Source organism: Python bivittatus, unplaced genomic scaffold (genome assembly GCF_059951505.1).
Source record: "Python bivittatus isolate LINGU-HERP-01145 unplaced genomic scaffold, Pbiv_v1 ctg000960_np1212, whole genome shotgun sequence".
NCBI classification, from domain to species: Eukaryota; Metazoa; Chordata; class Lepidosauria; order Squamata; family Pythonidae; genus Python; species Python bivittatus.
Window position 1 is genome coordinate 1,328,182 of NW_028277124.1, and position 19,030 is coordinate 1,347,211.

Consider the following 19,030-nt stretch of genomic DNA (forward strand, 5'->3'; position numbering starts at 1 on the left):
AGAGTGTCATTCATGTAAATATGTAATGTACATAACACCCCTGTGTCCCTGAAATTTTGTAGCATTTTCTTTACAACTCCTAGCCAACTGATACCCCTCTAATAATAAAAAGCTCTTTGCTCCTATAGAAAATTATATCAATAGAATACAGAGGAAAGTAATTTACAGTTATTCCTGTCTGCATAGCACAGAAGTGTTCACATGGCATAGTTTCCAATTACAGTGGTACCTCGGGATATGAACGCCTCTACTAACGAACTTTTCGGGTTACGACCAGCTCCGGCCGCAAAAATTTACCTCGATGTGCGAACTCCGCCTCGGGGTACGGTCATTTTTCCGCCCTGACACGTGGTCCACGGCCATTTTTCCGCCCCTGACATGTGGTCCGCGGCCATTCTCCCACCACACCGCGCCGTTCTCCTGCCACGCCGCGCCCGGCCGTTCTCCTGCTACGCTGTGCCACGCCGCGGCCAGCCGTTCTCCCACCATGCCCGGCTGCTCTCCCGCCATGCCGCGCCATGCCCGGCCGCTCTCCCGCCGCGCCCGGCCGTTCTCGCGTCGCGCCCGGCCTTTCTCCCGCCGCGCCGTGCGGTGCCCGGCCTTTCTCCCACCGCGCCGCGCCACGCCCGGCCGTTCTCCCACCCCCGACGCATGGTCCGCGGACCCCAGAACGGATTAACAGTGATTACATTGAACCTTATGGGAAAATTTGCTTCGGGGTGCGACCAAATTCGGAGGGCGGAACGGATTAACCGGATTTACATTGAACCCTATGGGGAAATTTGCGTCGGGTTACTACCAACTCAGGATACGCCCAGAGTCACGGAACGCATTAAGTTCGTATCCCGAGGTACCACTGTATATGGTTCTCCTCTCTGTTCTATATCAGGGATATATAGTCTGCCCAGTGAAGAAATAGGGACTTGTGGAACTAATGAGCAAAAGTTAAAATATAATGGAGAACTACTAATAATATGGAAGAGACCCTAACCCTAACCCTAAATAGACAAACAACCACATGTTAACTTGCAAAATAAAGAACTCAGAAATCATTGAATCATGTGATTTTCTTTTGTGTGCTTCTGTTCTTTCATTGCTTGTTGTTTATAATATATGACTACTTCCACCATTTTTTTTTTCCTTTCCAAAAGGCAAGTATGCCATGCGGGACCTGGTTCACCGGCTTCCGGGAGGTAACAACAGTAGCAGTTCAGCAAGCAAGACCATGTCTGATGATACCGTTACTGCCATTTGCTGCACCTTGCATGAAGTCATCACAAAAAATATGGAAAATGCCAAGGCCTTACGGGATGCAGGAGGAATTGAGAAACTTGTTGGCATTTCCAAGAGTAAAGGAGACAAGTATGTTTCACCAATCATCTCCTGCCTGTTAGCTGTAATTTAATTAATACTTGTCTACACTAATGATTTCCTGGAGTCTTATCGTTTATTGCATGTTAGAAAACTTCACAGATGATGGAAGAAGGGTGGGAGATAATAAGCAAATAATCTCACATCAAAATGTGTTACACTTGTAGTCTTAATTTGGATCTGTGGCATTATATTGACCTATCAAAAGAAACATGTGGTTTAATTTTTATCTATTCTGGTCAGCAACCCAGAAGCTGCTAATTGCAGCTGCTATTCAGACTAACAGATTTTGTCAGGAAAATGTTTAGAAAGTAATCCATTCCCAAAACATTTGGGTTTTCTTTTCCTGAAGTGGGCATGCTACCAATGTTGGTTGGAAAAGAGAGGAATACATCAAAGTCAGAAACAAATATCAAGAGTAAAGAATATTTATATAGTGTTGAGAGAGTGCAGTGATAATTAAACTTATTAATGTTGATAGAGTAAAAGACAATTACAACCAGACAGGATATTCAAAGAATCAAAATAAATATACTGTTCCCAAGAACTTTGGCATTTTACCCAAAGGAAGAGCAGAAGCAGTTATTAATTTCATAGCTAAAATCTGTATTTTACTGAGTCTCATCTTCCAGAGCTTCTCTCTTCCCAAATACGTTTGTGTACTCAATTAAAATCTATGGTAAATTGAAAAGCTGCATGTGTATATAATAGTAAGTCAGGATTTATTTTAACCATAGTTTGTTGAACAAGCCAGGTTCTATTGCAGATGAATGAAGTTGCTTGTTAATTCTTGGCTTGTTTTGTCTCTTTCTTCTGCAAGTACAAATTTGGAACAGATCATAAATGCAAACCAGGAATAAACAAGAACATATTATGATGTTGGATTCTGACATAATGATAAGGCATAGTTAAATGAATATTCATAAAATGACAAAAAATCTTGTCTCTTTTCTTAAGAGTCACTATTTTCTTAAGAGTCATTATCACTATTGTCACTATCCATGAAGTGACACAAAATCTCAGGTCCATACATACATCACATTAAGTGAAGAACAATCCATATTATGATTTAGGGTTAGCGCCTATGGGTTCATTCTTTCATCTCTCTTCCAATCTTTAATAAATATTGAAATTATAAGAAAACTACGATAATCAAAAAAAGTTCAGTTCCATTTTCCAAAGCATACTTATATAGTATTGATTGAACCAATGAGTGCCTTTCAGTTCCTCATGTGTGTCAACTTTTTACCTCCTCAATAGGCATTCACCAAAAGTAGTGAAGGCAGCATCTCAGGTCTTAAATAGCATGTGGCAGTACAGAGATCTGAGAAGTCTATACAAAAAGGTAAGACTTATTTTGCAGTGTTGTCTATTATTAAGTTACCATTTCTTGGATAGGAATTTTAGAATGAAAATTAGTAATGAATCTAACATTTAAAATGTCCTGAAAACATTATACATACAGTACATAGTGCAGAAGAATATCTTACAAAGAGTTACACAGTGGGTATAACCAACAAGCTGGCCAGAGACATGGGTGCTGCTAAGGATCTTTCAGATATGATCTAAAACATCTCCTAAATGGCATCCTAACTGAGGTCTATGCTTTTTTATACAATAACTTCTGAAATATAATTTATGAGGATGGCAGTAAACTTTCTGCACAGTGCAGATAGAACTAAAGTAAAGTCATCCTTGTTAGGCAATTTTAGGACCTACTCTCTATTGTCTGATCTAAGTTTAGGCTCTGTTTTTAGAGTTTCAGGTTGGCTAAAATGGAATAAGTTATTTCTTATAGTTTTTAATAATGTAAGTTATTTTGGGGTATCTCCGACGTGAGTAGAACAAGTTGGCCCATCTCTAAAAAATACGAAAGTATTGTATGATAACATTGAAAATCATTTTTTTCTTTTTTAATAACATTTATGTAATGTTGTTGCCAATAAATGAAAAGATCTTCACTGAAAGATTTATTTTGTGCTTGAAGGCAGCAATGATTTCATTGTTGTATTTCATTATAACATTTTTTAATGTTCGAGTGTAACCTTAAGATTGGATTATTCTGCAAATATACACTGTTGCAAAAGGTATAAATAAAATGGGGATTTCCTACAATCCTTAACAAAAAGACTTATATTAATTAATTTGGATTTACATAATCAGTGCCGCATTTGTCTCACATACATGTCAGCACTGAAGAATAAGCGTGCTTCATTTCAGCTATCTTAGTTCATGTTTTCACAAGAAAACATTGAACTACACCAGAAAGAAGATGCAGGTCCTAAATATCATTATATATGAAAGAACAACATTGGACAGTGGGAGGAGAAATAGCAAATGAAGATTCCATTTCCCTTTTTAAAGATGTACGTCAGCCAAAGGAGCTTTTTGTGCAAAAAATAATATTCTCTATAAATTGTTTGAGTAGCAAAATGGCAGCTGAGATTCAGTGTAAATAAGCACAAAATTCTAACCTCATATGTTCATTCATAAGATATCAGCTGTAATACCTAAGTGCAAGATCTTAGGGGACATAACTGAAAGTTTGTTAAGAACAGTAGCTCACTGGGTTGTATCAAGTGGTGTCCTTTTACTGACAGCAGAAAGACACTTTTATGTTGTAAAGGAAAATTCAGTATTAGGTGTCATTAGAACAGATTTTAAGTAAAATAGCATATATCACAACACTATATGTTTGCTATACAAATAGATACTTTTGATATACCCTATAGAATATTGGCCATTCCATTTTAAAGAGGAGGTGATTGATAGTACACAAAAAGAAAGACGAAAGCAAAGAAAGGTTTGAAGCATTGTCACAAAAGTTTGTTATTTTGATGAAGAATTATAACTGTGAATGATATGTTGAAGAAATGAGTAAATTGGTTGGTTTTCCTTTATATAGCACAAATAGAAAACAAACTCAAATGGGCAAATATGTTTAGACAAAACATGAAATTGAAGCAATACATAATTAACGTTTTGAATCCAATACTGCAAAATTGGATGACTACCAAAAGAATTTAACAGCATGATTGGTTTATCTGTATAAAGTTTGATAGCCTTGATAGCTACATGGAAGCTTCAAGTTTAGAAATAGCAGAGTTCTAATTATAAGATGCTGGAGTCAAACTGCAGAAGGGTCTCACCATAATGACCTGTCTATGCATCATCCATGGTCATCTGACTGGCTGCTATTTAAAGTAGAATAGTGGAGAATACAGAATTCAGTGGTGGTAAAGACTTGTTGGCTTGCTATGTAAATTTAAATAAAGAAAAGGCTTTTTATGTTTTTATGTTTTGAATTGGCTACTCAAAACTTTTCTCTCTTAAACACACACCCTGCATCACCAATGTCAGCAAACAACACAGTGGGATTTGTTTTCATTATACTACTTGATCCTTTTGTTTCAAATTGTTAGAGTTCAATAAATAAAGAAGTAATCCTTTCCTCAAATGATTTTCCTAAAGTGAGACTGAAGAAGGAAAATTTGCAAGAGTTTTGACTGGCATATTCAGTTGTGAAGAAGACAAATACTAAGTGGGTTGAGGCAGATTGATTTCTTAGCAAGTTTCTGTGCTGAGAACAGTGGAAATAATTTCAACTATAGGGTTGACTGAATACCATTTATTCATGACTGACACATCATTAATTATTGTCATCTTTGACTAAGTTTGCAATATTTTAGTAGTAAAAAGAGTTTAAAGAGATAGTGTTGATCATTTTCTCATTTCAACATTCACTTCAAATGTAACATATTTGATATCGTTGAACAGAATCCTGAAAAATATTTTGCAGGAACATTCATATTATTTTAATGGTGCTCAGAGGTCTATGGTTCTCCTGACTGCTGCTTCTATGCACCATTGTCCTTTCATTTCCCTTACCTTTCCTATGTTTGGCCTCATTCCCTGCCTTTCATTACACATATTTCAGCTTAGGCAGAAAATGTTCCTATCCCATAATAAGTGTGCAGTCACATTTTGAATTATGCGAAGCTTCCATTTAGCTTTCGAAGTCATTTGTATATAGAATATGTTGCAATAAGCCAGCTTGGATATTATTGAAGCCTGATATAACAAAGTACGCATTCTCTGGGAGCAGTGCTACCTCGGATACCCTCTTGGAACCAAGATGTAGAGACAGGAGTAGCAAACCCAGACTCTGAAAGTGATCATTTAGAACAAATGCAACCTTGCCCAGTATAGTGTAGCCATCAGTTTGAAGGTCAGTCTGATCATTCACAAACATAATATTCCTTGTATTTGGACTGAACATAGGTTTGTTCATCATCTGTGACAGGGGTAAGCAACCATGGGTACCCCACCTTAGCTTTAGATCCTTCTACTAAAATCAATTAAATGAGATATACTTCTAATGCAAAGCAGTGTCAGCCTCTGACAAAGTTTAGAAAGCCTTTGATCCCTACACAGATCTCATAGACATTCTTAGAAAATGGAAATGTTGGTGGGCTACCTCCTCATGGTATGTCTGGAACTAAGCCCATCTCTCAGGAAAAAAATAAATAAATGTAAGCTGAAGCGACAGACACTACCCTGGCAACTGGGGAGAGCAAGGATCAAACTTACTGACTTGCTTTGTGTCCACTCCAACCATGACACTTGTTCATGAAAAGACAAGGATCCTAGCAACAATTGTAAACCTCCCAGAGTCACTGGGAGTTGGGCTGCATATAAATTTAATTAATTATCATCACCATCATCATCATCAAATTCTTTTCTTGTCAGAGTACATGTAATTTGTTATCAAAATTTGAAGCCCACAAGCCCCCCCAATTGCTTTCCCTAATTTAGTCCATCGCTAAACATTAATATAACATGATTAAACATTAATTCACAGCTATCATTACTTCACCTGTTTCTCCTGAAAAAAAAAATGAAAGAAACACCTAGTGCAGGAATAATGCTTGCTGAAGAAATGCACAGAAAAAAAATATTTGTATATAGTTTTGTGGCATAAGAGCAGCCACTGAATCATCTCCAATCCAGTTGTATAAAGAGAACAATGTGCTATTACCGATTTTAGGGTTTTTGTTTTGTTTTGATATAGTCTTTGTTGAGAATAGCTCGAACTGCATTTTCTCTGCTTTGGAATCCGTCTGAATCTGTAGTTAGCAATGTATTCTATTTCTGATTCGAATTTAAATGGTTACAGTTGTACAAAAAATGTGGCCTAGTTCCCATATTTCTATATCTCTGTTTGAAAAAAAAAAAATCTCACTGGAATAAATGATTGATTGACTGACTGATTGATTTATGGCAGCGGGTGGCCCCAGACTTCAGAGTGGCTGAGGACAGAGGATTTTCACCTACCCATCATTCTGAGTCATGGCACGCTCAGCATTCCCTCTCCCAGAACCAAGAAACCAGAATCTATTCCCAGACCCAGGTATTCTGGCTGTCAGCTGATGAGTCTTGATTTGTGATTTTTTTCTTGAATTACTTACATATCTACTTATTTATTCTAAAATTTATATGCCACCAACATGCCTTGCTTAAATGTGTCACATTAAATGCTGGCACATTTAAAACGATAAATGACATTGAATGCATTCCTAGATTAGCACTGCAATAGCACTAAAGAGTTTCGTAAACGTTGGTATAAATCAAAATACAATTGCAGAAAGCAATGCATAGAATATATTTTAACATCACTTGCAGCGTCAACTAAATCTTTAAGTCACTTGTATGAGGAGTGAATTACTTTCCTTAGTGACTGTGGAAATGAAGTTAACATGGTAAAGTAAAACAGTGCAAAAGAGTGGTGTGCTTAGTTGAGTTCAGTCCTTTTTTTTTCTATGTAATCCTTCTCCAATATATGATATAATTGATATATTTCTTTAATCAGGCATTTCCTCAGTTCTAGACTTTTTTTTAGCAGGGAAAAAATCAAATCATAGCAATATTCTTTATTTTTTTATTTGATAAATGGTGTGAATGCAAAATTTATTTGACTTGTCTCTTCTGAAGCACGCAGGGTCATATGAAAAGTAAAACAGAATTATAATCCTGCTAAGAAATATTGCTGTTGCACTGTAGCACATAAGATCCTGGTTTAAATCTTATATTAGTTACTGCCTTTCTGTCTCACCTGCTGGCTATACACTATTCTGGCATCCTTTACACAGACTTGTGTTATGAAGATAATATAAATACGGTGTTTTAACTGTCTGAAATGCACTACAGAAGTACTATTAATTTTATTTACTAAATTTAGTTTGTTTAATCCAAGCATCCAAAAAAGTTCCCTCAATATACATGTTTAATGTTTGCTGCCTTTGATAAAACTCCTAGATGTCACACTGCCCACAGTAGGTAGGTAGGTAGGTGATAGATAGATAGATAGATAGATAGATAGATAGATAGATAGATAGATAGATAGATAGATAGATAGACAGACACACACACACACATTTGATAGCTCCTGATACAGTGTAGTACAGTTACTAGCATAGACCCATTCCAGGTTTGTGAAGGCTATGTAACCTGCTACCTGCTCACAGGTAACCTTTTCAAAGGGGTTGTCTCCAATCACTTGTATTGGTGCCTTTAAGTAAGAATTTGGATAATAAACCTCCTCCTGGCAGTTGCCTACCAACAACATTTGCAGACTATTCAGGATCCTTCCTTAAACAGATGTCAGTTGCTTCCTTCTCTAGCACCAGCAAAATGTTCTTCATATTTGGTGTCATAGGTATGAGATGTAAATATTAAACCCTATCCCTTGGAAGGTAAAAAAGGAAAAAGAAATACCCTATGGTAGGATTAATTGCAGACAGAGGAGGAAGGGAATGGATATGCCGTGTGCATAGATATTCTTAATGAATAATAACCTAACCTTCTAAAGCAAGAAGATCAGCTTACATCATTTAAGAGCTTGAAGAACATGGAGATTATTGTATCAAGGTAATACAATTTATACATACTCTGATCTAGCAAAAGTGCAATATGTGCCTAGGCAGTTTTTTCATCCAGCATCTAGAACAGCTTGTACGGATTCCAGCACATCTGTTACGTGAGTTTTCCTGGGTTTTGAAATCAAGACCTCACTGGTGGACACGGCCACCAACAACAGTAGCCTTAATCAGCTGTAGAGTTTTGATAGTGATAGCCCTCAACTTTGGAGTTTAATGTGCTCTGAGCTGTTTGTTTCCTTCCTTGTATTGACTGGCACCAGTACAAGTTGTATCTTTTAAATGGTATGTAGATGGAGTTTATTATTCCTATATGCCTGTTAATGGCTGGTTTGTCAGAATGCCAAGCTTCTAGGTATTCCCTAACATGGATGAATTTGGCTTGGTTTAAAATGTTATCTGTTTCCCAGTTGAATTTGTGGTTGAATTTCTTGAAAATTAAAGGTAGTGCTGCTGGTGGTTGTTTTGGTTGTTGTTGGGTTTTTTGTTTTGATGGCCCCAGGGCTCTTACAACTATGGCTGAAAATCAAAAACCATCATTTCCTGACATTTTAAAGGAGAATAATAACATAAAATATAAAATAGGGTTAATATAACTTTAAAAATTGTATTAGGATGTTCAAATGTTACATTAAAATATATTTAGTAACCCCACGCTAAACAGCGGAAAAAACTGAAAATATCAGCCCTGCTCCTGTTAATGACATGCCATTGTCTGTATATGTGATATGACCCCATGTGTTTTGTAATAGTGATAATTTCTCTTTCTGAACTGATGCAAAAATGCTGGTAATATGAAGTAGATTATCAGGTTCAAAAAGACAGCAGTTATCATGCCCCTGATGAAGAGGACTGTGATGAAGAACCCAGAGAAAGTTGAAGTCCAAGCAGTCACAGAGAGGGAGCATCAGGCCCCCTGGCCCAATTGACTTGGCTTTGTGATGAAGGCCATCCATGGGGATATCACTGAAAGCTAGAAAACCAGGAGGCAGAGGAATGCATAGCTACACAAAGAGCCTGACACAAAGAAAAGTCTGTTAGAGAGTAGCCTTGAGCTGCAAATCAGACCAGTTCAGTATCATGTGCACCCACACAGAGGCTGGGCTTATCTTGTATTTAAGGATTCATTCAAGTGCCATTCATGAAACCTTCTCAGAAATCATGACATTATGTACTTGCTACTTGGACTGTTGCTACTGGTGAAATCAGATTGAGGAGGACTCAGCCAAGGGCATAACAATAGCCCAGAGGAAGGGAGAAGTGGTACAGCAAGACCAAGACTGCTTCACATAAAACGAAGCATGAAGATCACCTGAGCTTCAGTATTTGGATTGTTTTGGAGTGGCCTTGCATAACAGCAACTTTCCAACTATTAACTCCTTTATGTTGAGAGTTGCCTCCTTGGTATTCAGAAAGGGCGGGAAATACATCTTATTTGTTCATTTGCAACAGACTGCTAGAGTACAGTCAGAATGGTGTACATGCAGTCTCAGGAGTAAAATGCGTCTCAGGCATCTAGCTAATTAACTTATTAAAGCAAATAAATTGGCTTTTTGAGAAAAGGAATACTTGAAAATGTACTTTTCCTTTGTAACTGATGTTTGATATTCAGTGTTTTATGTAGTTTTGTTAATAATGTATTTTGTTAGATTTTATTATACAGGGTGCAGATTTTTAAGTAAAAGCACTGGTTTCGGAGTTTGCTTGCAGTCTAGTCTGTCTTTCTGTCTCTCTATCTATCTAGTTGTGGAGAGGAAGCTTGGAACCAGCATTCCCATGTCTCCAAACAAATGATTTGTAATGTCAAAACTGTTAGCATCAGCCATCTGTTCCTAAATCATAACATGATACAAAAATGTTCTGCTGTATCTTGCCAAACCCTTGTAATTTTTTACCCACCACTAAAAGGTCCCCCCACCCCATAGACATATCCTGGGTTCATTCTCTTAAGGAATTGCTCTTTTGAGGAAACATACCCACAAGTTTTGTCCAGTGTTCTTCAACACATTTGCATGATAAAGTACAATAAATAAAATTTTTATCATCTAGTACATGCCAGATTATATTTTGGTTTAATCAGTTTTCTAAACCATATTACATAATAGGGATTTTATTCAAGTTTCATGGGTATCAGACAGCTTTTCAAGTATTAAATGTATGCTGAAACAATAGTAAAGAAGCTATATTAAAGGAAAGTCAAATTTTTATTTTTAAAATTCTTGTTATTCTAGTCAGTCCTGCTAAGTTCTCAGTTTTCAATATGAGTTGCAAATCTGATTTGATTTATTCATTCTGAGCCATATTCAGCCTTCACCAAAGTTCTGCTTTCATTGATTTGAAAGTAATGAGAAAAGCTCTCAGTGCTTTTGTGTTAAATTATCAGATATACAATCTACCTCACAGTATTCATAGTTTTAACTGTGGAACAATTCCATAAGTGTGCTATGATCATTTATCCACAGCAGTGAAAATATATTTTGGTCAAAAGAGTATTCATTGTCCATTGATATATCTTTTAAATTCTAGACATACAAAACTTATACTTGTATTGTCAACTCACTATACAATTATATATATCAGAAACTGATTTTTTTTATACATATGCATCAGGATGCAGAAAATTAAGTCTTATAATTATTGTGGAATCCTCGGAACCAAGTTCTCTGAGCTTGGTTGTTTTCTTGCAAACGTTTCGTTACCCGGCTAGGTAACATCTTCATTTTGTTTATAAAGCAATAGAAATAATTGGTTAAAGCAGATATATCCAGAATTGCAAGTATAAGTATCTGTACAAATATTGACTCTCTGAGAATGTACATCCAGATAGGATGTCTTAAGCACTACCAAAAATTATTGCCTGATAGCACATAGCGTAACAATTGCATTGTGTGCATGCATACAGAGAGAAAGAAAGAGAGAAATACATTCACACACTTCTTTGCCTCAAATTGCACTGAGGCGATATTTTATTTATTTATTTATTTATTTATTTATTTATTTATTTATATTTTAAATTTGGTCACCGCCCATCTCACTAGGAAGCGACTCTGAGCAGTTTACAGTAAAAACAAGAATAAATATTAATTAAAATACAATAAAAACCATTCATTCATAAACAATATCTTCCAAGGTACTCCTGATAGATAAGGATATTAACCTACAGGAGCATCTTCAAGATGCTAGCCACCCCCAGGGCTGGTTGTCCCTCTTTTCGACCCATGTAAGCTGGCAGTGCCAGGTCTTCACCCCCTTCCAGAAGGTTGAGAGGGTAGGGGCCTGCCTCACCTCTGCAGGGAGGGTATTCCATAGGGCAGGGCAACAACAGAGATTCTCCTTCTGGGCCCTGCCAGTCGACATTCTTTCGTTGGCGGGATCCGTAGCATGCCTTCTCTGCTTGACCGGGTGGGACGGGTCAATATAATGGGGATGAGACAGTCCCTTGGGTAACCTAGTCCCATGCCATGTATGTCTTTAAAGGTGACAACCAACACCTTGAATTTGACCCAAAAGCAAACCGGCACCCAATGCAGTTCCCTCAGCAAAGGTGTAACATGGCCATCTTTGGGGCACCCAAGATTGCCAGTGTGGCTGCATTTGGAATCAGCTGTAGCTTCCAGATACTTTTCAAGGGTAGTCCCATGTAGAGTGCATTGCAGTAGTCTATACAGGAGATGACTAGGGCATGAGTGACTGACTGGAGGGCCTCCTGATCCAGGAAAGGGCAGAACTGGCGCAGAATACAAAGTTGAACAAAGGCCCTCCTGGCCACCACTCCCACCAGCTCCTCAAGCAGGAGTTGTGAGTCCAGAAAGACCCCCAGATTCCACACCGGTTCTGTCTGGGGCAGTGCCACCCCATCCAGAACCAAAGATGGTAAACTCCCAGATACAGAGGAGCCACCAACTCACAGCCACTCCATCTTATCAGGGTTCAGCTGAAGCCCATTGTTCCCCATTCAGACCCCCACAGCCTCCAGGCACTGCGAAAGGGTAGTCACTCAGATCACCTGTGATGGAGATGTATAATTGGGTATCATCTGCATATTGATGATACCTCATCCCATGGTGGCAGATGATCTCACCCAGTGGCTTCATGTAGATGTTAAAAAGGTGCAGAGAGAGTACCGAACCCTGCGGCACTCCACAACCTAAAGTATTGCAAAATTACAGCCTAAATGCCTGTATTTGAATTTAACTGGGCTGGTTCAAGCAAATAATCTCTTCAAACTTTGTGTCTGAATGTTGCAATACTGTATAGAATAAGCAATTATTCTTTTATTTTTCTATCTGAATTTTTGTCAATTCTCCTGAATCCTTGTTATTTGGAGTTGCAAAAGAATAAAGACTGATATTATCATGTCATCCTTTCTTCAACATGTCATCATGGCTTAAAGCAAACAATAGATTAATTCAGGATGTCATTGTAGATTTCCCCTTGGTGCAATTTTGTGTTCCTTTATCTGCCATCAGTGAATTATAAAAATATGGTATTATGGGTAACCAAATTATGTAGGCAGTGGGGGGTCATAGTCCACAGGGAATGTGGATTGCATATGCCTTATGATTAGGTTTATTACCCAGGCAGTGGAGGTTGACTAATTAAAGGGTATTTCATGAATAAATTTCAGAAAACCCCAAGAATGCTGTGTTTTTGTTCTTTTAGTCAAATATATAGAGTATTAATGTTTTCCCAGATAAACTGTTAAAATAATTGTATTGTGTATTAAAAGGTTGCTGTAAGACAGTTTAAGAAGTAATCATCGGCACCTGTTAAAATGTTGAATGTGCTGTCAGTTGCTTATACAGAAGTTGCTGAATGTGGTGCGTTTCATAAAGCCAAGGCATTTACTTGACTGCTAAAATGTAGATTTAGAATTGCAACAAATTTTAGGATGCTTTGTAGCTTTGGTTATTAAAAGATTGTATCATTGCAGAGAGTAGGATAGGTTCTTTTGATCTTTCTCTAAGACAAATAGAAAAATGCTCTTTTTGGCACATCACTCTCAGTAATTGACTGACAACCTTCCTTTTGAAGTTAGTTATTCAATGAAATCTCAAACTTGCTTTAGGCAAGAGGATTGAGTCAGAGATGTCTGAAGGGCTTATGTAGGTCAAGGCTGCAGTAACTTTCTATTATGTTCAAAAGTAGATGAATGTGGCTTTTCAAAAAGGTCCTATTGTTTCTCAGCCGGGAGATTCAAAATTTCAAGGGCTTGTACCAGAATGAACCTTTCACACATGGAAGCATCCTCCCATTGATTAAAGGAACTAAAATCCAGTGGATCCTTTCCACTGAAGAAAACAACCTTTACCAATTACAGTTTCTTCCTGTTATCTCCTGTGCTATCTCACACATTGTTCTAGAAGATCCTCAGCCTTTTCTGGTACAGTAACACCCCCCCCCCCAAAAGTGCTTTGCCTAATCTGCAGCATTATCTTTGCGGGCTTTCTAGTACATCTTTTTATAACTTGCTAGTCCTAAGCTTTATGACTTAAACAGTTAGCATCACAATGCTTCTTTCCGTGACCAAGTGAAACAAAAGGGTGGCTCGTATGGAGCCTGGATGATCTGTCCACCCTTTTATCATAGAGAATGCTGAATCACATAAGCAAAGCTTGCCTATGTGCTTATAGTATGGGTTAAAAGTGTACATATGATAGATATTCCAGCCCTAAGAGTATATGCATGTGTGTGGGGGTGGATGTTCAGGTGTTTGGATGAACAGTTGGATGGATAGATAGACAGACAGATAGATATTTTTCTAGGTTATATCTGTTAAAGAAACAGAGGGGCTATATTGTGTTGTCATTCAAGTCATATTCTGCACAGAGAGATGAAACAGCACTGCTGTCATGATACCATTTCCAATTTCTTTGGGTTATATTCCCTTCTTGTTGTGCTAAAATAAAGCCAGACTCTTAAGGGAAATTAAAGTGACCAATGCATGCAGCTAGAAAACATAAATTCTGCTAGAACCTTATGAGTGAGTCCATGAAACTAATAATTTCAGCTCTTTCATATTCAGTGTAACCCAGCTATATACTTGTTCAAGAATCAGCAGTGGGAATAACAGTTTATTAGGTTTCTTGCTCACAATATTGAGGGACGGAGAATTATCTCATTATTACATGAATGCGGATATATTCATTTGGGGGAACCTATTTCTGTGGTGCAAGTTTTAGTTAATTTAATCTTCATCACAGGATTTCACTCTCAAATTAAACAGGAGGGAGGTTATTTTACACACAATTAAGCAGGTTGCTGCCCAACTGCTCTCTCTGCACCAAATTAATTTAAGAAGTGGTCTTCCCTTCTAAAACAATAACACTGACATTTTAAAAAGCTATATCTCACTTAAGAAAAGTGTTCTTTTAGATTCTCCAAAAGACATCATGAGTTTATTCCTGGTTTACTAGCTTATTACAGCCCTTTGGCAAGGATGATTCATGCACCTTCCTTTTCTGTTTCCATCTGGGTTTGTTTGCTCTACTGTCTGTATTCCTTTGTTTTGTGCTGTTTTGTGTTTTCTTATTGTTGCTTGTTTTGAAATGTTTTTAACAATTTATAAACTGCCCAGAGTCACTGGAAGTCAGGTGGCATATAAATTTAATAAATGATTTATTATGGTTGGTTGCACAGTCAGCCAGATGTTTAGACTGATAGGTGGCATTTTTATCCACCTATCGAGTCCTTCCCAAGGACCTGGGAGAGGCAGATGCTGTTGTTTGATGGTGTTAGAGGTATCGTCGCAGGATGTAAGTTGTTCCAAGTGAAGCTGCCTTTTGCAATTGACTGATGGTGATTTTGTCAATGCCAGTGGTGTTCAAGTGGTGCTCCAGATGTTTTGGGTTTGCACCTAAGGCGCCTATAACTATTGGTACTATATTTGCTTTCTTTTGCCATAGTTGTTCTACTTCTATTTGCAGGACTTTGTATTTTGTGGTTTTCTCCAGTTCTTTCTCTTCTATTCTGCTGTCTCTAGCTATTGCAATGTCCACTATCCAGACTTTTTTGTCTTTCTTAGCAACAATTGTTAACTCTGGGGTGTTGTGTGGCAGGTGCTTGTCTGTTTGAATTCTAAAGTCCCAGAGCACTTTAGCTTCTTCATTTTCTATTACTTTGTCTGTTTTGTGGTCCCACCAGTTCTTGTTTGCTACTTTGTCATGTCATTGTTTGTAGTCAGTCTATGCAATCTTCTTGCAGCAGCTAATTAGATGGCCCACTGTTTCTTCAGCTTCTTTACAGAGGAGGCATTTGCTGTCTGTTGCTGTCTTCTCAATTCTGGCTTTGTTCTTAAGGCCTGATCTTGTGCAGCCAGAATTAGCCCCTCTGTCTTTCTTCAACTTTCCTGCTCTTAGCCATTGCCAGGTCTTGTTATCTGCTTTGCCTGCTAGTTTTTTTGTGTACTGGCCATGTAATACTTTGCCTTGCCATGTCTCTTTTCTATTCTACATCTGGTCTTTCTTGTAGACCAGTTTGGTCTCTTCAGAATTCAGTAAGCCTTCATGGTGTACTAGCTTCAGTGCATCTTCTTCACTGTCCTTCAGATATTCTTCCAATGCAATTTTTTCTTCTTCAACTGCCTGGTGTACTTGCAACATTTCATGCCCATCTATGTTCCTCAGTAAGTAGAGTCTGTCAACATCACTGCATGGATGAAGGGCATGATTCATTGTTATTATTTTCTCGTCTTCCAATCCAGGGCTTTTAGTTCTGCTTGAGTCCAGTCCACTATTCCAGCTGTGTATCTAATGATTGGAATTGCCCAGATGTTCATTGTTTTGATGGTATTTCCTCCACTGAGTTTAGATTTTAAGATCTTCTTCACTCTCATGATGTACTACTATGATGTACTACTATGTACTAGTACTATGTACTACTATGATGATCTACTAACCTTCTTCTTGACTTCAGTGTGCTTGATGTTTTATTTATTTGTTATATTTCAAATTTGTCACTGCCCATCTCACTGCAAAGCGACTCTGGGGAGTTTACAGTAAAAAAGAATAAATATTAATTAAAACAGAATAAATCTTAATTAAAATACACTACTACAACAAGATTCCTATATAATACTTCCAAGAAACTGATGTTAACTAGGAGTTATTAGACTCAGAGAGCATCTTCAAGGCGCCAGCCACCCCCAGAGTTGGTTGTATCTCTTCTCACCCAACATGAGTTGTCAGAGTCAGGTCTGCAATTCCTTCTGGAAAGCTAGGAGGGTAGGGGCCCACCTAACCCCTGGGGGGAGACTATTTCATACGGCGGGGCAACAGCACAGAAGACTCTTCTCCTGGGACCCGTCAGTTGACATTCTTTCATCGGCAGGTTCCATAACATGCCGCCTTTGCCTGACCAGGTGGGATGGGTCAATGTAATTGGGGTGAGACAGTCTCTCAGGTAACCTGGACTCATGCCATGTAGGGATTTAAAGGTGATAACCAGCACCTTGAATTGGACACAGAAGCAAACTGGCACCCAATGCAACTCTCGCAGAAGAGGTGTTACATCTGCCATCCTTGAGGCACCCAAGATTGCCCACACAGCTGCATTTTGAACTAGCTGTAGCTTCCAGATACTCTTCAAGGGTAGCCCCATGTAGAGCACATTGCAATAGTCTAAACAAGAAATTACCATGGCATGAGTGACTGACCGGAGGGCTCCTGATCCAGGTAGGAGTATAACTGGTGCACAACACGAAGTTGAGCAAAGGCCCTCCTGGCCACGACTGCCATCTGCTCCTCAAGCAGGAGTCATGAGTCCAGGAGGACCCCCAGATTATACACTGGGTCTGTCTGGGGCAGTGCAACCCTACCGAGAACCAAAGATGGTAAACCCCCGGATATAGAGACACCTCCAGTCCACACCCACTCTGTCTTACCAGGGTTCAGCTGAAGCCCGTTGTTCCCCATCCAGACCCCCACAGCCTCCAGGCACTGCGAAAGTGTAGTTACAGCATCACTCAAGTCACCCAGGATGGAGATATATAATTGGGTATCATCTGCATATTGATGATACCTCATCCCATGGTGGTGAATGATTTCACCCAGTGGTTTCATGTAGATGTTAAAAAGGAGTGGAGAGAGTACCGAACCCTGCAGTACCCCACAACAGAGGAGCCGTGGGCTGGACCTCTCGCTCCCAATCAACACCGATCGGGACAGACCTTGGAGGAAGGAAGTGAACCAATGTAAAATTGTGCCATCCACTCCCAACTCTTTCTTGTTTGTTGATTTTGCATCCAAGGTATTCAGTTATAACTGCAGCTGCGCTGTATATCACAGCTTTGTTTCTTTCAGTGAGCTGGTGCTTATATTTGATATTATAGTATTGGCATCTTTTAATATTTGCGCTAGCTGTTTCTTTATAACAAGCTTCAATGCAGGCAACCTTCTTCTCTTGTTTTTGTGCTGTTCTAGATGCTGAGTTATTCTGTGTTTCAGTTCCTCTTGTTTTTTAGTTTTAGGCTTTGTTCGTTCTGAGGAGAAGGCAGAAGAGAGGGTGCCTGGTTTGGTAATGAAAACGATTCAGTAGCTATGCTGGCTTCTTCTACTTCCGACTCCCCCTGATTTTCCTCTACAGTCTAGCTACTTCTGGCAAGGCTTTGATTTCTTTGCCTTGGATAGACCTTTGCAGTTCTTCCAATTCTACTTCTGTGAATACTTTATTTCGTGTTATAAATCTATGTTGATCTGCTAGTCTCTGTTCTGTTATTTCTGATTCTGGATGTTGTTCTTTCCAGAACTGGTACATTCTTTTCAAATATCCTCTTCTCATTGGACTTGATTTGTAATAGCAGATCATTATTTCTTTGTTTTCATTCTTTGTATATTTGCGATGGGTAAACAACTTTTCTTCCAGTAGTCCTGCAGCTGCTGACCCTGGTTGCTCAGCCAATAGTCCTGAGCCCTGTAGCCCACTTGTCACCAGATGTCCAGGAACTACAACACCTAGCATGGTCCTACCTGGGCGATAAATGATCTGGTATATGTTCCTGTAAATTACATCTCACCATATTGTTTATGGGAGAGGCACTTGGTGGTGGTGGTGGTGGTGGTGATGATGATGATGATGATGTTTGGGAACAGAAACAAAGAGGCCAGTAGTCAATGATGAGTTTTTGGAGGGACAAGCAGATTGAGAGTGTAGTGGAAGGCATGTGCAAGGAGGATACTGGAATGGAGGATCAGGGTTATCAGGAGGGAGGGAGAGCATTCCTGAGCAAGCGCTTACTTAGCCCGCAGTAGGACCGCGAGAAGGTGAAGAAGCTGAGACTGGCCCCTCCCTAGAGTCTCACGGGGTATAGCCACTAGTTGCTTTAGCTTAGGTTTAGTCTGGCAAGATTCTGCCTATTAGGTACAAGCTAATAAAGGAATTATACTGGACTGGACTGCCTCATTGTTGTTCTTGGGCTGGGCCTGACAGAGAGTGAACCGGTACTATGTACTAGCATTCAGTTTAAGCTGCTTAGAACAGGACAAATCAAGCAATTTTGCTCAGCACTGTGGCTAATTACAGGAAATAAGCTGAAGGAGAACTGCACAGTTATTTATAATAAACATAAATAAAATCAATACAGTTTCATTCTCAGTCTAAATCTAGTATTTATAGCTTCCATAGAAAGCGTAATACTTCTTTCTATAGATGGATTCAGAATAAATTACTGTTTTTTGAAGAGGTCCTTTACAAATCCCCAATTTATATCTTTCCCCCCAGTTTCAAGA

The 19,030-nt window shown here is 38.7% G+C and overlaps 1 protein-coding gene across 7 annotated transcripts in view; it reads left to right on the plus strand.

Annotated features, from left to right (window-relative positions):
* The window catches only part of CTNND2 (catenin delta 2), a 251,115-nt gene that overhangs the window by 200,032 nt on the left and 32,053 nt on the right, over positions 1-19,030 (plus strand). For 5 of the 7 annotated variants that reach the window (XR_015794248.1, XM_025164960.2, XM_088131557.1 and 2 more), the window contains 3 exons: positions 1,152-1,362; positions 2,632-2,716; positions 6,656-6,781. Coding sequence is in view for 6 of the 7 variants with exons in the window: in XM_025164960.2 (XP_025020728.2) it covers positions 1,152-1,362; positions 2,632-2,716; positions 6,656-6,781 (422 nt within the window). In the remaining variant the exon portion in view is untranslated. The remainder of the gene's footprint in view (positions 1-1,151; positions 1,363-2,631; positions 2,717-6,655; positions 6,782-19,030) is intronic. The other 2 variants (XM_088131555.1, XM_088131558.1) reach the window with 1 other exon arrangement.